Raw genomic sequence first — 17,623 nt, 5'->3', positions numbered from 1 at the left:
TAGAGAATAATTAGAAATTATTACACCGATTAAAAGTATACCGTATTTTGAGGCAGCTGCGAAAAATGTCGCCTGTCCATATGGCACTTTCAAGGTTAATGAAAAAAAAAACTTGGACTTAAACTGGATTTATCAACAAATAAAAGTTATATTGTAAGAATATTGCAGCATCATCTCATCTGTCCCGAACACTATTTATTACTTCTACGGGTGGTTTCTTCACTTCAACAAATTTGCAAATGATGATACAGTAACAAGAAATACATAGTCATAGATGGCTACAATGTATCACACGGGACATCTTGTAAATTTCTCACACATTCCAATACAAAAGTGGATGACAGTTGTGCTAAATAGTTTAGAGTAATGAAACAAAATCGATATAGTTTTGAGCCTAATAGAATAAAAAAAAATCTGGATTGTAGAAGATTTTTTGGGGCAAATGTGCATATCTCAAGTGCAACATAGTATATGGTAATGTACAATATTTGAAATACAACCGTGATGCGTGTTCTGCAAATGAACAGTGTAAAAATACTGCATTGGCATTATTTGCTGGTGGGATACAATTACCCCTCTGGATGCAACGGAATTTCAAATGTCCATTCAAAAGACACGATTATAAGATACTAACTATAAAGCGATGGAATCTGTATAGTGAGTGAAACTCGTGGTCTTACTTGGCCTTGAGGGACTTCATCCTTCTTGTCTCGATCCATCATTGAGATGGGCTGCATCCCGATCTTCTTCATCTCATCTCCCTGTGGCAAAGCAAAAAATAACAAATCCCATGTATGGAAACTCTTGCAACCGAAGCACATGATTCTAAACTTGACTGATGTTGTACCTCGGCCCAGAATTCAGCATAGATGTCGTTGGCTGTGAGTCGTGTGATCTGCCACTGCTTAGTTACAGAACACAGGTCACATGCTGTCATCATCAGACCAATCACACGGTCCCTGGAGGAGAGCAAAGCTACGTTATCGCCTTAAGTGCTAATATACTGTTCACTAGTGTTCAGGGACAGCTGCAGCATGTTTTTTTTCTCTCCCGGGGCTAAATGGGGGGCTTGACTGATACATAGAGGGGCTGAGAAAATAATGTATAAACATATTTTACAACATCAAATAAAATGTTATTGCTTAACTGGGCCTACACAGATTTCTGACGGGTCCATAGCCTCCGCTAGCGCAATTCCTGCCCGGGAGTCTGTGTGTAACTCAACTCATTTGATAATAAAGTTGTATTCAATTCATTTCAATTCAATTCATTGTGTATTATACTCAAAGAAAAACATAAAAATCCAGCAATATAGGTGAATATTTTATGTTCAATAAACAAACAAACAAACAAACAATATACTTTTCCTAAATCAAGATGATTGCACATTATAGCTCTCACTCTTTAGGCAAGGAATCATATGAAAATTGCTATGAGGCCTTTTTTTTCTTTGTCGAAGAGATTCACAAAATGATTTAAAAAAGTTACAATTTCATTTCATGAAAGGGAAGTATGTAACATTGTAACAAAATGTTATATCTTGACAACTATGAGAAATGTCGTCTTTACTTAACCTTAGCAGCTTATGTTGGGGATGTGGGAGCAAAATGAATTCCCAGAGAACACCCACGCGAGCATGAGCATAACACGCAGAGATGTTCCGATGTCAGTTCAAACCAAGATCGTGTGACTGTGAGCCAGATGTGATAAGCATTTTATTTCACCATGCTGCTTGTGTGCCAATATATTCTGGCGATTTGCATGTAATGTAAATAAACTACTGAATTATGGTCAGTCAGTCAAACTCATTCAGTACCAGCCAATTCTAGACCAAGTCTGAAAAGACGTTTACAAACGTCTTTGGGAGTGAATGAGTTAATTACATTTACAAAGCACTGGCTGAAAAAAGGTGTGTGAGCATTCTTCGGACGTTGGATACAAAACAGTACAACTTCAAAGCCTCAAGGTTTTCAAGCTTCCCCGGGTGTAGTCTCACCTGTGTGAGTGGTTGTTGAAGTCCAGATCACCTGAGGTGAGAAGCTCTGACAGTTGCTGGTGGTTATTGAAGTAAAGGGCCAGGTCGGTGGCGATGATGGCCTTTCGGATGATCTCTAGCACCTGCTCATACTCGCTGGAATTCAGGTTGGAGAAAATATTGTGCCCTTCCAGCTATGAGAAACAAAGAGATCAATAAAAAAGCAAAGGCTCCACTGATGAGGCGTTCACTTCAGCTAGACTACAAGAGATTAACAAGATTTTCAACCATCGCGGATCTGTTGACCATTTGTCCAAGTGCTTCGCGAAAACAAAAGTGCCCTTGAGGCCGTTTGCCCTTGCTGCGATACACCTGTATGCGTTTGCAGAATCATTGTTGAATCATCTGTGAAGTTGAATCCTCTGAATTTTTATGGTCCTTTACAAGCAGCACCAGCACCATAACAAGGCTAACAACAACAGTTTAATATGGTGACTGGTAACTCTTAAAAATGCAACAGGAACGATATTAGCATCCTCCTCCTGAAATGGACCAACATAAGGCACCACAGAACAAATATAGAGTGCCTGAAAACATAACCTACAATAATGCTAAATGAAGAGTCTCTCACCGCATGTGGTGCGAAGCTGTTTTTTAATCATTTTGCCAGCTTGTGTGTTTAATGTTAGTGTTAAGTGATGCGAGACAATTATCGTAGCATCTTCACATGTTAAGAAACCGTCATAGACACTTGTAATGGAGAGAATCCGTTCACTTTTTAAATTCCAGCAAGTATCCATTCACTTTTCAAAATAAAATATTTTTTCAGCCTGAGACAATGAACAAACCAGAATCACTGCAAGTTTTTTTGATCCTCTTATCTGTGCGGCCAGCGGCCCGGCGGTTGAGGACCACTGTTCTATGCGTACCGACAGTGATGATGATTTTTAGGTCAGCATCTTCCATCGCTATTATTTTATATTTTGCTGTTGAAAAATCTAATCGGCAACTGTACTGCCCTGTATGATGGGGACAGCACCACTTATAAGGTCTGATTTCCAGAACCGCCCATACAGCGGCCCCTGAGCTGTGCCACTGGAACTGTAGAAATTCTGACCGGAGACATAAAGTTGGTATTGCATCGTGGAGCTCTACCTGCAAAATGGAGACAGTCTGAGAGAAGTGATGCTGCTCCATTGTAGAGGTGGAGTAGAGAGCAGCCAGAGGGTGGTCAAACTTCTGCAGATAAGTGTTGCTGTATCCTCGATGGTCCAGATCATGACACAGACAGGCTATCAAGAGTCCCTTCTTCTGTAAAAGGAAAAAAATCATTTTTGCAGCCACACACTACATACTCATATCATGCTATTTCATTCATTATTGTTTCTATTAAAAGGTGACCCAATGAGCAGCGGACCTCTAGCTCTGTGAAGGTCCCAGGGCTCTTCTGTAGGATGGCATACATACAGTGGGCCACGGTCACAGCGTGCTTCCAGTTGTGGTAGGGCACACGCCGGTAGTTCTTGCGTACAGACATGGTGAATCGACAAAGCTTCTCCAGCTCAAAGCTACACCAAGCGAAAAAGGGGATGAACAAATATAAAATGACCTTATAACCAGAGACTGCCACCTTAACAGCTCTGCAGTACCCTTACCTGGTCTTCCCACAGGAGCTGTGAACCATGTAGATGAAAACTGCAGGCCAGATCTCCTCAAAGGGATTGATGTCAAAGTGAAACCTGGACGAGGAAGAGGAGTGAATTTTACTGGCCAGGTCTGTGAAACGGTCCTGCTTGCTCCATTGTACACTTTTCCCGAGAAGTGTTAAAAGCACAAACTAAACAGCATCCCTGTTATTGTTTTGGTTGTGACATACTCAAGTATTTCGGGTTCCTAAACGGTCTTAAAGCACTGAAACGATACAAGATTGTGTTTTGGAGATGTGGGAGGTTGGGGATTTCCAAGTTGAGCGAGTCCAGACTACCGGTTCCTCCTGTGTCTTGGTTATGTAGTAAACGGATACACCAATTGCTACATTTACTGTAATACTTATCAGTGTTTGTTTTTGGAAAACCTTTGGGTGTTTAAACGATGATTTTGTCCAATGCATTTTCGCTAGGAATAAATAAATTTGTGTTTGTTTCTCAAAGTGTGTTTTTATTGAAAAAGATCCCAACAAGTATAAGGTGAAAAAAACAGGGTACGACAGATGCTGTATATGACTAATACATTTGTGCAGGCGTCATGAGGTGAAGCCCATAAAGCATTGCAAGACTCACATTTCGATCTCTTTATAAATGAGAGTGGGAAGGTTGAGCTGAGTGAGTGTTTTCCATTCTTCTGAGGTGCAGATGCTGTGATAAGACAGTTTTTCCATTGTCACTCTGTAAATGCATTCAGAGTGGCGAATTCGATGGTACATCTACACACAAGACACATACGGGGAAAGTCACAGAAAAAGTTTTTTTTAAGAGAGACATTCAGCACGAGCAACATCAACCAGCAAAGTATAATGATGAAAATACAATCATCTGAAAAAGGCTATTGGCACAAGCTTCATGTCAATTCCAATTTACAGTACTTGCAAAAAAGTATTGAGATTAATCAGTGTTTGGGCTAAACCCTTTTCTTCTTCCGGAATCATAGCAACACATTTTGAATGAGTCAGTTTTAATGTGGGAACAGTTTGACTGTTCCAGCATGGTACCTGAAGGCATAGTTAGACGACTTTGATAATGTTTGAGATCATGTGGCCAAATGAGCAAAACCTTCCATACACTCCAGAAGGCATCCCAGAAAAATGTTCCAGCTGACTTTATCATCCTGCTGGTATAATGAAACAGGTGTAGCGACGCTTTTGTCCATACAGTCTAGACCAGGGGTCGGCAACCCAAAATGTCGAAAGAGCCATATTGGACAAAAAACAAAACAAAAAAACAACTGCAAAAAAATAAAAGCCTTCTATAAAACTTACAATGAAGGAAATGCATGCTGTATGGATGCAGGAGACTGGACTGTCTCAGAATTGTTTGTTATTTATTCCTTTGTTGTGTGTTCACAAACGCCCCCATAGAATTTATTTTGTGACTTCCTTGCTTGATTTTTTGTTTTAGTGCGTTATTTTGTCGGTGAAGTGATCATGAATTTCCATTTTTCGCAGGTTGTCTTTGAACGCCTCTCGAGTCGAACGAGAAGAGAAGAGAGAAGGCACGGAGTCGGACGCAGACTTGTCTGTGTTTGTCGAGACTGAAAAGCATAAAGTGTATGTTTTAAAAAAACAACACCACGGCTCTACTTTTTCGGAGCTGCAACGTGTATCTATATCTATTTGAGCTATATTAGCCTACTATCAAAATATTTTTCCATTTTCAAACATTTTTATAAAGCTCCATGGAGCCACTAGATGTCGCTAAAGAGCCGCATGCGGCTCTGGAGCCGTGTGTTGCCGACCACCGGTCTAGACCAAATGGCATCTTAACTCACTCATTCAAATCACAGTCTAATAGAAATATACAGTCCCACATGGGAGCCATATCGCCTCATCATGACTGTTTTCTGTAAATGAACCTTTTATAGATAACGTGCTGTTGCTATAAATGAGCGTATTTGTTCACTGACTCACATTTGCACAGTGTAAGGCCAGGGCACAGAAGACAGCAAACATCTTGAAGTTGTTCTCATCTGTTTTAGTGAAGGCACTACCGCTTAACTTATTCACCATCTGCACCACTCCAATAACAGTCCCCCTGCTCACGATGGGCATGCACAGGATGTTCCGCGTGGTGTAACCTGTTTTGAGGTCCACCTCTCTGTCAAATAAGAGCCAATCATATCACAAAGTCAGTTTAGCCCACAGGTTGACGGTGTGTTGAAAGGGATGACGTTTTTCATGAAAAAGCCAAGTGCTTAGGGTGCGTACCGGTTAAACCGCGGGTCTGCATAGGCATCTGGGATATTTAAGACTTCCCCTGTCCGAGCCACTTGACCAGCTATTCCTTTCTCTATAGAAAACCTGCATGGACGTATGAAAGGGGAGCAGCCCATGAACACGACAAATTCATTATCCGATTGATAATACAAACACAAACAGGCAAAGAATCATGAATATGTTGAAGCTCAAATACACCATTCACAAATTCCTCGTCAAAACCAAGATGTAATAGACAACCTCGACTTTGTCGCTGAAGGGGGCAGAAAGTTGACTTTACACACCTAATTTCTTTGGTTTTCCTAAAGACTGGCTTGCCTTCTCTCTCCTCACCAATATCGAACAGGTCAGAATACAGTTCTTTGTTGTTTTGATCTACCTGGAAGAGTGCACACCTGTCGGCATTCACCAGGTTTTTTGCATATATCTGCAAAGAAAGCAAAGCTAGCCATTAGACCAACTCGACATGACGTGATGATGGATATTGCTGCCGTCAGGTGGAATCTTTGTATTTTCCAAAATCATCACTTCTCAGGAGATTCCCACTGTTTGTTCAACCCTTAACATTTCTTCAGCAAAGCCATTTTCAGCAATTTCGATTGGCCAATAATTATTATTATTAAATAAATAAATAAATAAATAAATAAATAACACGCACGTGCATGTGGACTGACCAATAATGAAAGATTTGTGAAAAATCTAAGATAAAAATACCAAATTGTGAAGTAAACAAAAATCCCACTTACCATAATGTGTTCAAGTAGAGAATCTATTGCCACAATATTATCAAAGTATGTTCTGTGAGAAGAGAAGAAATGATACATTGAAATGTTTGACAAAACATTCAAGACATAAACGTAAACATTTTTTTCCCCTGGGGAGAAAGCACTTTTAGCTTGTGCTAATGCTGAAGCTAAATTACTGGATAGTGATGTCAAAACAGGAGCGACTCTTACTTTGACACATCTAGTAGGAAGTCATTGAGCTCAGTCTGTTTGGCGAGACCTCGGCACACCTAGAAGAAGAAGAAGAAGGTCAGGTCATACGTGAACTCACGCATTTCCCATAGTACACTTGCAGCATCCTGCTTGTACTCCAAACAGGCCAACATGTCTGTCTAGCGACAGTGTTTTCCAGCAAGCACCCAGCCCAAGAGTACCATGCGCTGCAGTCCTATGCAGCTCACAGAGGTTCAGAGGCCCACTGTGGCCAGTCCTGCAGTGGGACACTACTTCTCTTAGGTGTTGTGCTATGACTTCACATAAAAACAGTGCCGAGGCTATAATGACGTCCCCGGAGACCTGTTTGTTGAATCTACAGCTTAGCTGATTGGACAGGGCCCGGTCACAACCCCTTCAAGTACACAGTGGATTTCTCTATTAAAAACAGCAGTGCAGAACCAGAACAAACAATGGCGCTAACATCATTACAACTGGGCATGTCAGCATTCACCTTATTCCCAAACAAGTCAAGTACATTGGAGTGTACAGCATTTGCAACAGTGTGCACAGGTCCCTGTGGACATTTGCTCACCTGTACTTGATGAATGGCAATTGACACCCAGGCTAAGTTTGCTGTTGCAACCTGAAAAATAAAAGTCCAACTTTATATATATAACATTTTATATCACATTTATTTATTTATATTATATTTTTAGGTGAGTACCCGTAAAAGTATTGGAAAACATGGACTTAAATAACACTTGTCAACACAGTTTTACATTTTTAAATCATAGATGCAAGTCATTTTCTCAATGTTTTTGAATCTAAATTTTATAATAGTATGATAATGAGAATAACATAATTAGATGGAATATATGAATATATTTAGTAATATTTATGAATTAGGCAACACGTGTAATTATTTTCTGAAACATCATTCCTATAAAATACAGTCCTTGGTAAAATCTGTACCGCAAAATCTTTGAGAGGTCAAATTTAACCCATTTAATCCCAAATTTTTCTCAGACATTTAAAAGTCAAAATCAGGTGTCATTGGTCGCCCTTTTAAGTAATCAGTCATAAAAATGTTTTGAGCCCTGCAAATGAAATCATTGTTGTCCTACACAAATGTGACCGGTGGGATTAAATGGGTTAAAACCAAAAAATGAAAATATCTTAAAATCCTGATATGCGAGGAATAAAAGCAAAGACATTTAAAAAAAAATCTGAAACAAAAATACATTCAGGGAAAAATTTACTCTTGCCCAGGGAAATCTATACATTTGGTGAGACGCAATAGTTTCTTGAAAAAACTGCACAGAGCTCATGTTTTTAGTCTACGCTTGGCATTGTACGTCATGTATTTGTTTCATAGAAAGCCCCATAACGTAAAAACAAAACAAAACAAAACAAACAAATCCAAGTGCCACCTTCGAGAGTTGAATTTCAGATTTGGGTGCACACCGGGGATCGGTTCTGTCTTTCCAATCTGACGTGTTTTTTTTAATAGGTGGAACTGACCTCTTGGTGGCTGAGGTTAAACGGCTCCTTTCCCCAGTGCCGACGCAGCTCCAGTATGGCGATGAGGTCCCCGATGGCAGTAAGGATGGGGAGGCACAAGACAGAATGAACACGGATCCCTGAGTCCTGCCCTGTGCCATCTGGGAAGCGCTCGTCCTGAACACACAGAACAATGAAGGTCATTTAAGAAAGAGTTCTTCGCTCACTATGGCCCATTGAGACAATATTAGGAAACTTTAAGCCCATGATTTAACCACTTGAAAATCGTGGCAAAAATATTTTTATGTAGTTTTTTTAATGGTTTGTACAGTGTGTTGACAGAAGGCCGTGGGTACTGCTGGAAAAGGATCCAGATCTAATAATAACATTGCGCCTCATTTGTTCTTACGCCTTTCATACTAAATTCTCTCTAATTTTATGGGTTGGCAGACAACAACCTTACCCCCATGATGTCTTCTACTAAAAGTGTTTTGCGAGTCTTGGCAACATGAGCTGCAATGGTTGTCCCGAATGCGATGGGGCCAGAGGGGACAAGGCTTGGGGGACCATCCTTGGTCCTTGTTGGAGTAAATAGACATAAACTCTGTTTGGAAGCAACGGAAAGAAAAGACAAGGTGTGAAGAAAATCTCAAACACCAAACTATACTTGCTGAGAAATTACATCACATTAATTGCTTCATACTTACATTGTTGCATTCTCCCAAAAAGTAAAGTGCAAATCCATCAGCTTTTGTTGCTGCAGGAATAAGAAGACACCAATGATCAGATAAAATAGTGGAAATAGAACAGATTAGTGCATGGACTACCAGTATCAAGGATGGTGAAGTGTCACTCGGATAGATAGATCCTTATATTGTGGTTACCACCCATCCATTCATCCATTTTTGATAACACCTGACTTCATTTGGGTCGCTGTTGAACTGAAGCCTATTCCAGCTGACTTTGTGCGACAGGCAGGATACACTCAAGCCTGGTTGGCAGCCAATCGCAGGTAATGTTGTCTCCGAAATTGGAATTTAAGACTGTCAATACTGGAGCAGAAAAGACACCATCGCCTCGTAACATGCAATCAGCCTGAATGCTGAACAAGCAACTCACTTACTGCAATTTAATAACTGTGAAAACGTGTGTACGTGCTTTTGTGCGGCTGTTTAGGTGGGCAACAGAATGAAAACGGCCTCCATATTTAACTTTGTAATGTCTGAGTAATAGCTGAGCTATTTAAAGTTACTACTATTCTTTTTTTCTTGATGGGAAAGTATCCAGAGGAACCGTTGATTTCTCTTACGTGGATGACACACTGTCTATTAGAGGTGTGGAAACAATAGTAAAAGTTGACATTTTTTAATGCAAACCTTGTACCTGTTTTAATGATGTTGCAGAGTTCATAGAGCAAGAGCTTGTTGTCTCCTCCAGTGTCCAAGCGCTGCTCCATGTAGCTATTGAGTTCATACACCACGCCCTGCATGTTCGCATCCTGGTACTGCTGGACACAAACACAAAAAAATTCCTTTCCATACCATTCACCTCGAGTGAACGGTAATGAAATGTATAAAAAAATAAATAACCGCAAGCTCCCTTTTGCGGATTTTTTTGTTGAATGAAGTAGGCTTGTCCCACGATTCACAAAAGGAGAACCTTGTCATCACAGCATTATGTGTCTCCTCACCCTTAACCTGCTCCCTCATCGCTGCATTCTAGTTGAGGGATCACCTCGCCTGTATCCCGAGAGGAGGCCATCGAAGCCTCGCAGTTCTGATGAAAGAGCTCTGGAGCTTTGATGCTCACATTCATCTTAAAAGTGTGCTTATGTAACAGGCAGACCTCCTGCTAGCACAGGGCCAAAGACCTGTCATGTCTGCGCCTGCAGGGAGGGTGAGGATGGGGGCGCGGCAGGGAGAGTGGCGCACTAGAAAGCCTCCCTCTAGGGATCCATTTGACCCGCCCACATCCTGTTTGCACAGACGTATGGATGACGCACAGAAAGGTTGAGGGACCCTCATTTTTTTCTGCGTATATGGCTTGTAAGTCCCTTTCATTGAGGTCATGCACCCCACTAAGTGGACTGAGATAGTGATTCCAGTGGGCAAACAGGCGTCAGAATAAGGTGCAAGCTTGGTATGGCAGCACAGGGGAAATTTTTCCAACTGTCCAGTCTACACGGGTGACAGCTATGTCTGTGCCAATAAACATACCGGTATGCCTTTTAACAGGGTAATGAATTGCAATTTAACAAAAGATAGAGAGTCCAGATTCTGAGAACGCACACAAAACCTGCAAAGTATTTGCCTATTGTGCCATGTCACACACTGTACATTCAATATATGAAAATATACAGTACATCTGTTCACAGTGAGGCAAAACATACCCTGCTGATTTCTTTAGATGATGTGTCATCTGTGAAGAGAAAATAAGTACATTAGATATAACGGCAATCAATACAAAACCAAGGACAACCAAGTTAGTATGTTGGATAAAATTACCAGGCATTCAATCTAGTTTGTTTCACTGCATCTTGCATTGCTGTTTAAGTTCCACCTTCCCACACAGTCTGACTTTCAAGAGGCTTTAGTATGCATGGCTGTTTTTTTTTTCCTGTCATTGACACGTTTGAGCAATCATTACCTGGGTTACCAGTCACTCCTTCACACAACATTTAGGATTTAAGATATATGCCAATTCTGCTTAAAGGAGTACATATCAACTGGTAAGTAAATAAGGTAATTTTTTTAGGGCCCAATGGTGACTAAAAAATATATTTTTTTACCAGGGCATGAGGCATGTTCTTGAAGGACTGAGTCTGCGGCAATGGGACTTCTTTGTTTCTAAAGAGGTACCAACATTGTGGTCCCGTATAGAAAAACGTTATCAAAGAAGAATCTCGAAACATTTCACAACTCTGGACCATGGTTCATTTGCCTCTGTAGGGGAAGGGACAGAGTGAATCAAAGTCAAGTCAGGTCACTTATGTAGTACCCGGGCTATTCTGTAAGAGGCAGCCTGGTGCAACAGGACATGGAGTCTGCAGGCAAATCTAAAGGAGTAATAGAAGAAGTATCAGAGGCTGTACTGTAGCTATCAGCTAATCTGGGAAAGCGCGCTTAGCAAGGCTTCTCCAAGTCATTTCGATTGTGCTGAATGATTATGGGGACACACACATTGAAGCACTTTCTCCACCACTGAGAAAAAGGTGTAATAGGTGTTACCCTCAACATGAATCCAATGGTAATTAGCAATGATGAATGAGATCTAGTTTTACAATCAATGTCACAGTCAAGTGGCACTTTACAGCAACAACTTTTAGTAACCGCTTCGTTATGTAAGCCAACCACTTGTCAGACACATTTTAGGGAACAAATGACTCACATGTGACCACCTTGTAGTTGCCAACCACGCCAGAGAATTAGATCTGAGGAATATGAACTGAAGAACCATTTTGGATACAAGGTCAAGTCTTAATCCACAAAGAAGTCTAATTGCCTTGAAGTGGAAATGCATACGCTAGTACATACATACATTTTCCAATCCGCCTTATCCTCACAAGGGTCGCGGGGAGTGCTGGAGCCTATCCCAGCTGTCTTCAGGCAGTAGGCGGGGGACACCCTGAACTGGTTGCCAGCCAATCGCAGGCATACGCCAGTATTGTTGGTAAGTCTGGTGGACTTTCCTTGACACTTTAAGTCATGTCTGCAAACATTTAATCTGAGTAACCTCAACATGTCACTTCACCAAAGACTCGAACAGTATAGCGTTCCACTGACCACACCCAGTAGGGCCACAACCTGCAGCAAGGCGAAACGGGAAAATCACTTGGAGTCGAAAGAGATGTGAGTTGATACCTTGTAAAAATGTCTACATCCATTTTTTCCCCCGGCAATACTGCAAACAAGAGGAGGCTCAACAGGAAACCGGCATTTGAAGGCTGGGTGAATTTGTTTGCAAGACTACAAGCGATTGAATAAATTAAAAGAAGGACTACATATTGCACATAAATTGTTGATTTATATTTCCTCTTCCTGTACTCAGGGACACATTTGTTTCAATTATGATTCTATTAAAAGTAAAATCTAGAGAGAAATCAATTTACTTGACAAGTACAAAATTCCGAGACCTCAAGAGCAAATTCCTGGAGGGATTTGAGGCCATTGGGAAGACAGTAAACAGATGGAAATTGACCTTGGATGTAGAAATTGACAAGTTTTGATGATAGCCAATGACAACAGCTACTGGATTTATACACTGGGAGTGCTAGTTGAGATGAAAATAAAATCACTCACGCAGTTTGAGCAGTCTCCGGTGCACATGAGTCAACAGAGGACAAGAGCAGATACTGCTCCGATCTCTTTGATAACATTTCATGTGATCCAACCATGCAAAGCCTCGGGTGCATTGGAGAAAAGAAATCTTGCTGACTCAAGCTGGTGCAAGCTTTGAAACAACCCTCTGTGCATGTGAAGAAAGAATTACAACCGGCCACATTGTTTGCTGTTTTAAACATGCCTCTCTTAGTTTCCTAACTTAGCCGTGAGAGCTATTTTAGAGTGGACCCCTGGCCATGTGTGACGTCAAACGGAGGACAGGGGGCTGCACTAAAAGAATGCAAAGCCTTTAGGGTAAAGACCACAAACCCTCTTTTTTTTAGGCAGTTTGTTTTTAAAATTACCTTTTAATGGCAAGGACCAACTTGAAGCGATTATACACCCACCTCCTGTTGCAAAATAGTTTACAGCTCTAATATGTGACGAAAAAGCACCATAACACCACTCAACATAATATGTGAGTCTTTTTTTTGTTCTGTTACTGGAGAGTCCCGTTCGGAATGTCATTTGAATAATAATGGAATGAAACACAATGCTAAGTGAATGACAGGAATCCTAACAGTCTGGATGCAGTATAATGTAAAATTGGATCCAGTGCCACATGTCGCCTTCACATTATGTATTAGGTTACATGACTTCTGTCATGCTAGTGTCAAGGGATTCAACAGTGAAGCCAAGATTATGGGCGATATTTTCGTGATTGGCACTAGGTCGACGCGTGCATTAAGTCTGTGCGGAGGCGGGTTAGACCTGGTCTTGGTAATTTCACAGACGCCTGCAAGCTGCCGCATTTAAAAAGGGTGGTTTGCGCTGTTGTGGGCGTGAACACAGCCGACTGCATTCACCGTCAATCAAAGAAGCTCCTAACAGTCTCTTTCAACGTGGTACATTCACATCGGGCATTGAGCACTGTCACTACTCTTGACTGGTGTGGCAACGGATAAGCTAAGCTCAGGTAAGCGGGTACCCTCATTAAAAGCAGAATGAGCTGACTTAAATATGTCCGCGGAACTAATTTATCTATCCCCACCACAGATTGTTCATGTACCAACCCCTCCATAGCTGTGTGTCGGCCAGTGGGATGATTTAAAAACGCCATGGTGGTATTAATAATAATAATAGTAGTACATAGGGGAGCTTAAAATCTGTCTCACCAATATTTCGTTCGTACAGCAGTCTACCCACTGCACCAGACTTAAAAGACGTATAGTGTAGACAACTGTCTGCCACCAAATTGCCAGTTCATGTGAAAAACATCCACTCACAATGCCAGAACGTTGAGCTTGGTGAAGAATGGTCATCTTAATTCCCAATTCAGCACAGCAAGGCCTGCACCTGCATGAAAATCAGGATACACCAGCATTTCCGCATGTGCTATCTACCAAAATAGAGCCCTGAGTGTTCACATGTTCCCAACACTGTGACAAGAACTATCGTCTCTCCAAATGGCAACCCCTATTTTCCGGGAACGGCTATGCTTTCAGTAAACAGCAAACTCAGGGCACTGTAGTCTTGGAAAATATTAGGCCAAATCCCTCCTCCAAAGCTCTAGAACAGACAACATCTACTGTCTCATGAAAATGACTTTCAAATTGAATGACTTTAAAAATGAATGCGAGTGTGAATGGTTGTCTTTCTCTAGATGTGCCCTGAAATTGACTTGTGACCAGTTCAGTGTAGTCTGCCTTATCGGACTCCAGGTAAAACGTGACACTGAACAGGATATGCGGTATAGAAATTGGAAGGACATATAGATTTAATAATTTAATTGCAAGAGAATTTATCAAACTGAAAGTAAGGACCGCCAGTCAGTACTATAGAAAATTTGAAAGCTCTCTGGTCAACTGTTGATGAGACAGTAACATGAAAGAGAAGGTGCGTGGACACTACTCTGAACTGAGACATGTTCACCTACGCACAATCCCTCAGTCGGCTGCGTGGAACTTGCAGGATCATTGACAAGAGCTTTATTGATCCGCTGCCACGGTTACATAAAATATCCCACAGGACACTGAGCCGCCAGACTGACTCAGCGCTCGATATGTGTCAGCCTCGTGGTGGTCTTCAATTGACCTAGTTTATGGAGGACATACTGGCTCTAGAAGATGTCATCTGCTCCATTTTGAGAATCTGGCAAGTTGGAAATGACAGACTTCTGCCTTCGGAAAATGCAAGCGTCCCACCCAGAACAAATCGATGTCGACTGAATTCACAAACTGCTGCTGTCTTACATCACACAATATTTGTGAATCATGAACTAACTCACAATAAACACCACATCTGTCTTTCTTTATTTGCTATATAGTGAACCTCATTGTCTGATTTCAACTGGCCTTTCAATCCACATGTTTGCTAGCTTTCACAAGGAAACCGATGAGGACGAAGAAAATGGTAACCTAAATTATTCTTTTGACATGACGGACTATGTTAATGGTGTTTAGAAGTAGGACAGTATTGTAACAGCCTGACCTGTTGATGGTAAGAACAACATCAACAGGTTACCCCCCCCCCCCTTCCCATTCATCCCCCCCCTTATACATGTTATGTCTTGTGACTTGTTGTAACTGTCTAATGCTTATTCATGTGCTAGGGTCTTTTTTATCCTGGACTTAAATTATCCTCGGAAGAGGATAGTTCGAGCGTGGTTTTTTTTCCCCTCTCCCTATCCAGCGTTTTTCCTTTCTGAATTCTGATTGTAATTTCCCCATTGCGGGACAAATAAAGGATATCTTAATATCTTAAATAAATAACAAGAGCTCTTCAAAGCACTCAAAAATCAAAGATTCCCGTTGGACTGGATTGGGCTTCAGTTTATAGAGCCTACTGCAGAAAATGTCAGTATGCCATGTGGACACCAGAGTAAAAAGATTGGACAATATAAGGTAGGATATAATATAAGATTATCAGCTCTTGATAATATTAGCGCAGAGCTGATCAATGACAATCTCAGTGTATAAAATTAAGATTAAAATAATTAGTGGGTGCTCCAAAAACTTTCATCAAACAATATCTCGACAATTAAAATAAATGATAGTTCATCACAGTCCTCGGGTTTGTTTTATTTTCTTATAATGCATTGAAGTTGCTCAAAAAAGGATTTTATTTATTTTCGTATTGTAATAAACATATGACACATTTTTTTCTCTACAAAACGCAACATCTTTTTTGTCACTCACCTCACATTCATGCCTCACTGAAGTATTTTCTAATTGTGTATCATTTGAGGCTTCATTTCGAACAGAGACGCACATCTCACTGGCAAGGTTTTCGAGCATGACAAGTCATTTCTTAGCTATACTTGAGACAACACTTTTCCAACATTTGAAGCTGAACCAAAAGACTGTTGTGTTGCGTTGGGATGCGCACCCGCATCCCCTCCCTCTCCCTGGTGGCAAGCCCTGCAGGTGAGACGAAGCTCTTATCCCACCAGTGGGGGGTATGTGGAATTAGGGCATGCCACACAAACACATCTTTGTCTCTGTGTCACTGCCATCCACACTCTGAACTAAAATGAGAAATCAGCTGCTTAACACGCTTGCCCTTTAGGGTGAGTTGAAACAGTCTAATCTGAAACAGAATACACATTCTTCTTCAAAGCAGTATAGGGATGGATAGCCCTCCTGATCTGGATTACCACAGTTAAATGAACTACAGCGGATGCCTGCTCACCGCTGGGGATAGGGACCGAGCGCGACCAAAAATAGCAAATATATGTGAATAATTGACACTCCCATACAAGTGATTATAAATGCCTATTAGGGGAGTAAAGAAAAGTGATTTGAATCAGGAAATGATTTTTCATTGAATAGATGGGAGTGCATCGAATCAAACCAGGTCAAAATGTTCCACTTTAATATTGAACATTGAGATACGAATCAAATCGTCTTTTATTGGAGAGATATGCATCCCGAATATACATTTTATGAAACTTATTTTGTGCACCGGTGCACAGTCGTGCTGGACGAGGAAGGTGCCAGTCCCAAACTGTTCCCACAAATTTGAGAGCATCCAAAATCTCTTGGTAAGGTGAGTGCTTCTTGACCTCAACCCGAGAGAGCACCTTTAGAATGAATTAGAGTGGAGACTGAGAGCCAAGCCTTCTCGTTCCATATTAGTGTATGACCTCACAAATGCGCTTCTGGAAGGATGGTCAAAATTTACCATAAACGCACTTTGTGGACAACCTGCCAAGAATTACATCTCTACATACATCTATATTTTTAATTTTCTCTCTCTCTCTCTCTCTCTCTCTCTCTCTCTCTCCCTCTCCCTCTCCCTCTCTCTCTCTCTCTCTCTCTCTCTCTCTCTCTCCCTCTCCCTCTCCCTCTCTCTCTCTCTCTCTCTCTCTCTCGCACATACACACTCACACACACACACAATTGTGGGTAAGTCTGATGTAATCCAATGGTGTCAATCACATGACAATAAAGAACGGGACATGCTGCAGGGACTGCTTCCGGGAAGCAGTAAACTCAGAGCTGATCACATGATGACAGGGCCTGCCGAATGTCACTAAAATAGATAAATGAACGTCTAAATGGAAAAGGCTGCTCTTATTAACACAAATGTGTAAAGAGAATAATAAGAGGGTGTCTGATAACAATCTGTACATTAAGTGTATTTTCAGAAGCGTTGGAACACAGGGTTGTACCACTATTCTTACAAATGTTACTCGGATATTTGTGTCCAAGCGGTTCAAATAAGGGAGATGAAATGGGGAGGGGGGGCATAACCTCGTAGATTTGTCACTGGAAACTGATCACTCACACAATCTCCATGTCCTTGTTGCAATTGCCCCTCCCAACATCAGGCAGGAAGTTACAAGCAAAGTGCAGAAGCCATAAAGGTTGAACACCACAATCTCTATGGACATCATCTCCCATTAGAACGACCCAAGTCAAGAAGAAACTTTCTCATTTTAGGAAGAAACCAGACTCCA

General features: G+C 41.2%; 1 protein-coding gene across 5 annotated transcripts in view; it reads right to left on the bottom strand.

Moving 5' to 3' along the window:
- pde10a (phosphodiesterase 10A) overlaps positions 1–17,623 on the bottom strand; it is a 56,308-nt gene that overhangs the window by 2,603 nt on the left and 36,082 nt on the right. For 3 of the 5 annotated variants that reach the window (XM_086122487.1, XM_086122489.1, XM_086122491.1), the window contains 18 exons: positions 10,734–10,762; positions 9,728–9,851; positions 9,052–9,101; positions 8,808–8,948; positions 8,366–8,521; positions 7,437–7,487; positions 6,860–6,918; positions 6,650–6,701; positions 6,188–6,330; positions 5,895–5,987; positions 5,598–5,784; positions 4,255–4,397; positions 3,631–3,714; positions 3,393–3,543; positions 3,131–3,286; positions 1,997–2,169; positions 848–959; positions 681–761 (listed from right to left, as the gene is read on the bottom strand). In XM_086122487.1, coding sequence (XP_085978613.1) covers positions 681–761; positions 848–959; positions 1,997–2,169; positions 3,131–3,286; positions 3,393–3,543; positions 3,631–3,714; positions 4,255–4,397; positions 5,598–5,784; positions 5,895–5,987; positions 6,188–6,330; positions 6,650–6,701; positions 6,860–6,918; positions 7,437–7,487; positions 8,366–8,521; positions 8,808–8,948; positions 9,052–9,101; positions 9,728–9,851; positions 10,734–10,762 — 1,985 coding nt within the window. The remainder of the gene's footprint in view (positions 1–680; positions 762–847; positions 960–1,996; positions 2,170–3,130; positions 3,287–3,392; positions 3,544–3,630; positions 3,715–4,254; positions 4,398–5,597; positions 5,785–5,894; positions 5,988–6,187; positions 6,331–6,649; positions 6,702–6,859; positions 6,919–7,436; positions 7,488–8,365; positions 8,522–8,807; positions 8,949–9,051; positions 9,102–9,727; positions 9,852–10,733; positions 10,763–17,623) is intronic. The other 2 variants (XM_086122488.1, XM_086122490.1) reach the window with 1 other exon arrangement.

The sequence above is a fragment of the Hippocampus guttulatus genome, chromosome 10 (assembly GCF_054856545.1).
Source record: "Hippocampus guttulatus isolate MCC_2025c chromosome 10, RoL_Hgut_1.0, whole genome shotgun sequence".
Classification (NCBI taxonomy): domain Eukaryota; kingdom Metazoa; phylum Chordata; class Actinopteri; order Syngnathiformes; family Syngnathidae; genus Hippocampus; species Hippocampus guttulatus.
This window is presented reverse-complemented; position numbering and strand designations above follow the sequence as displayed.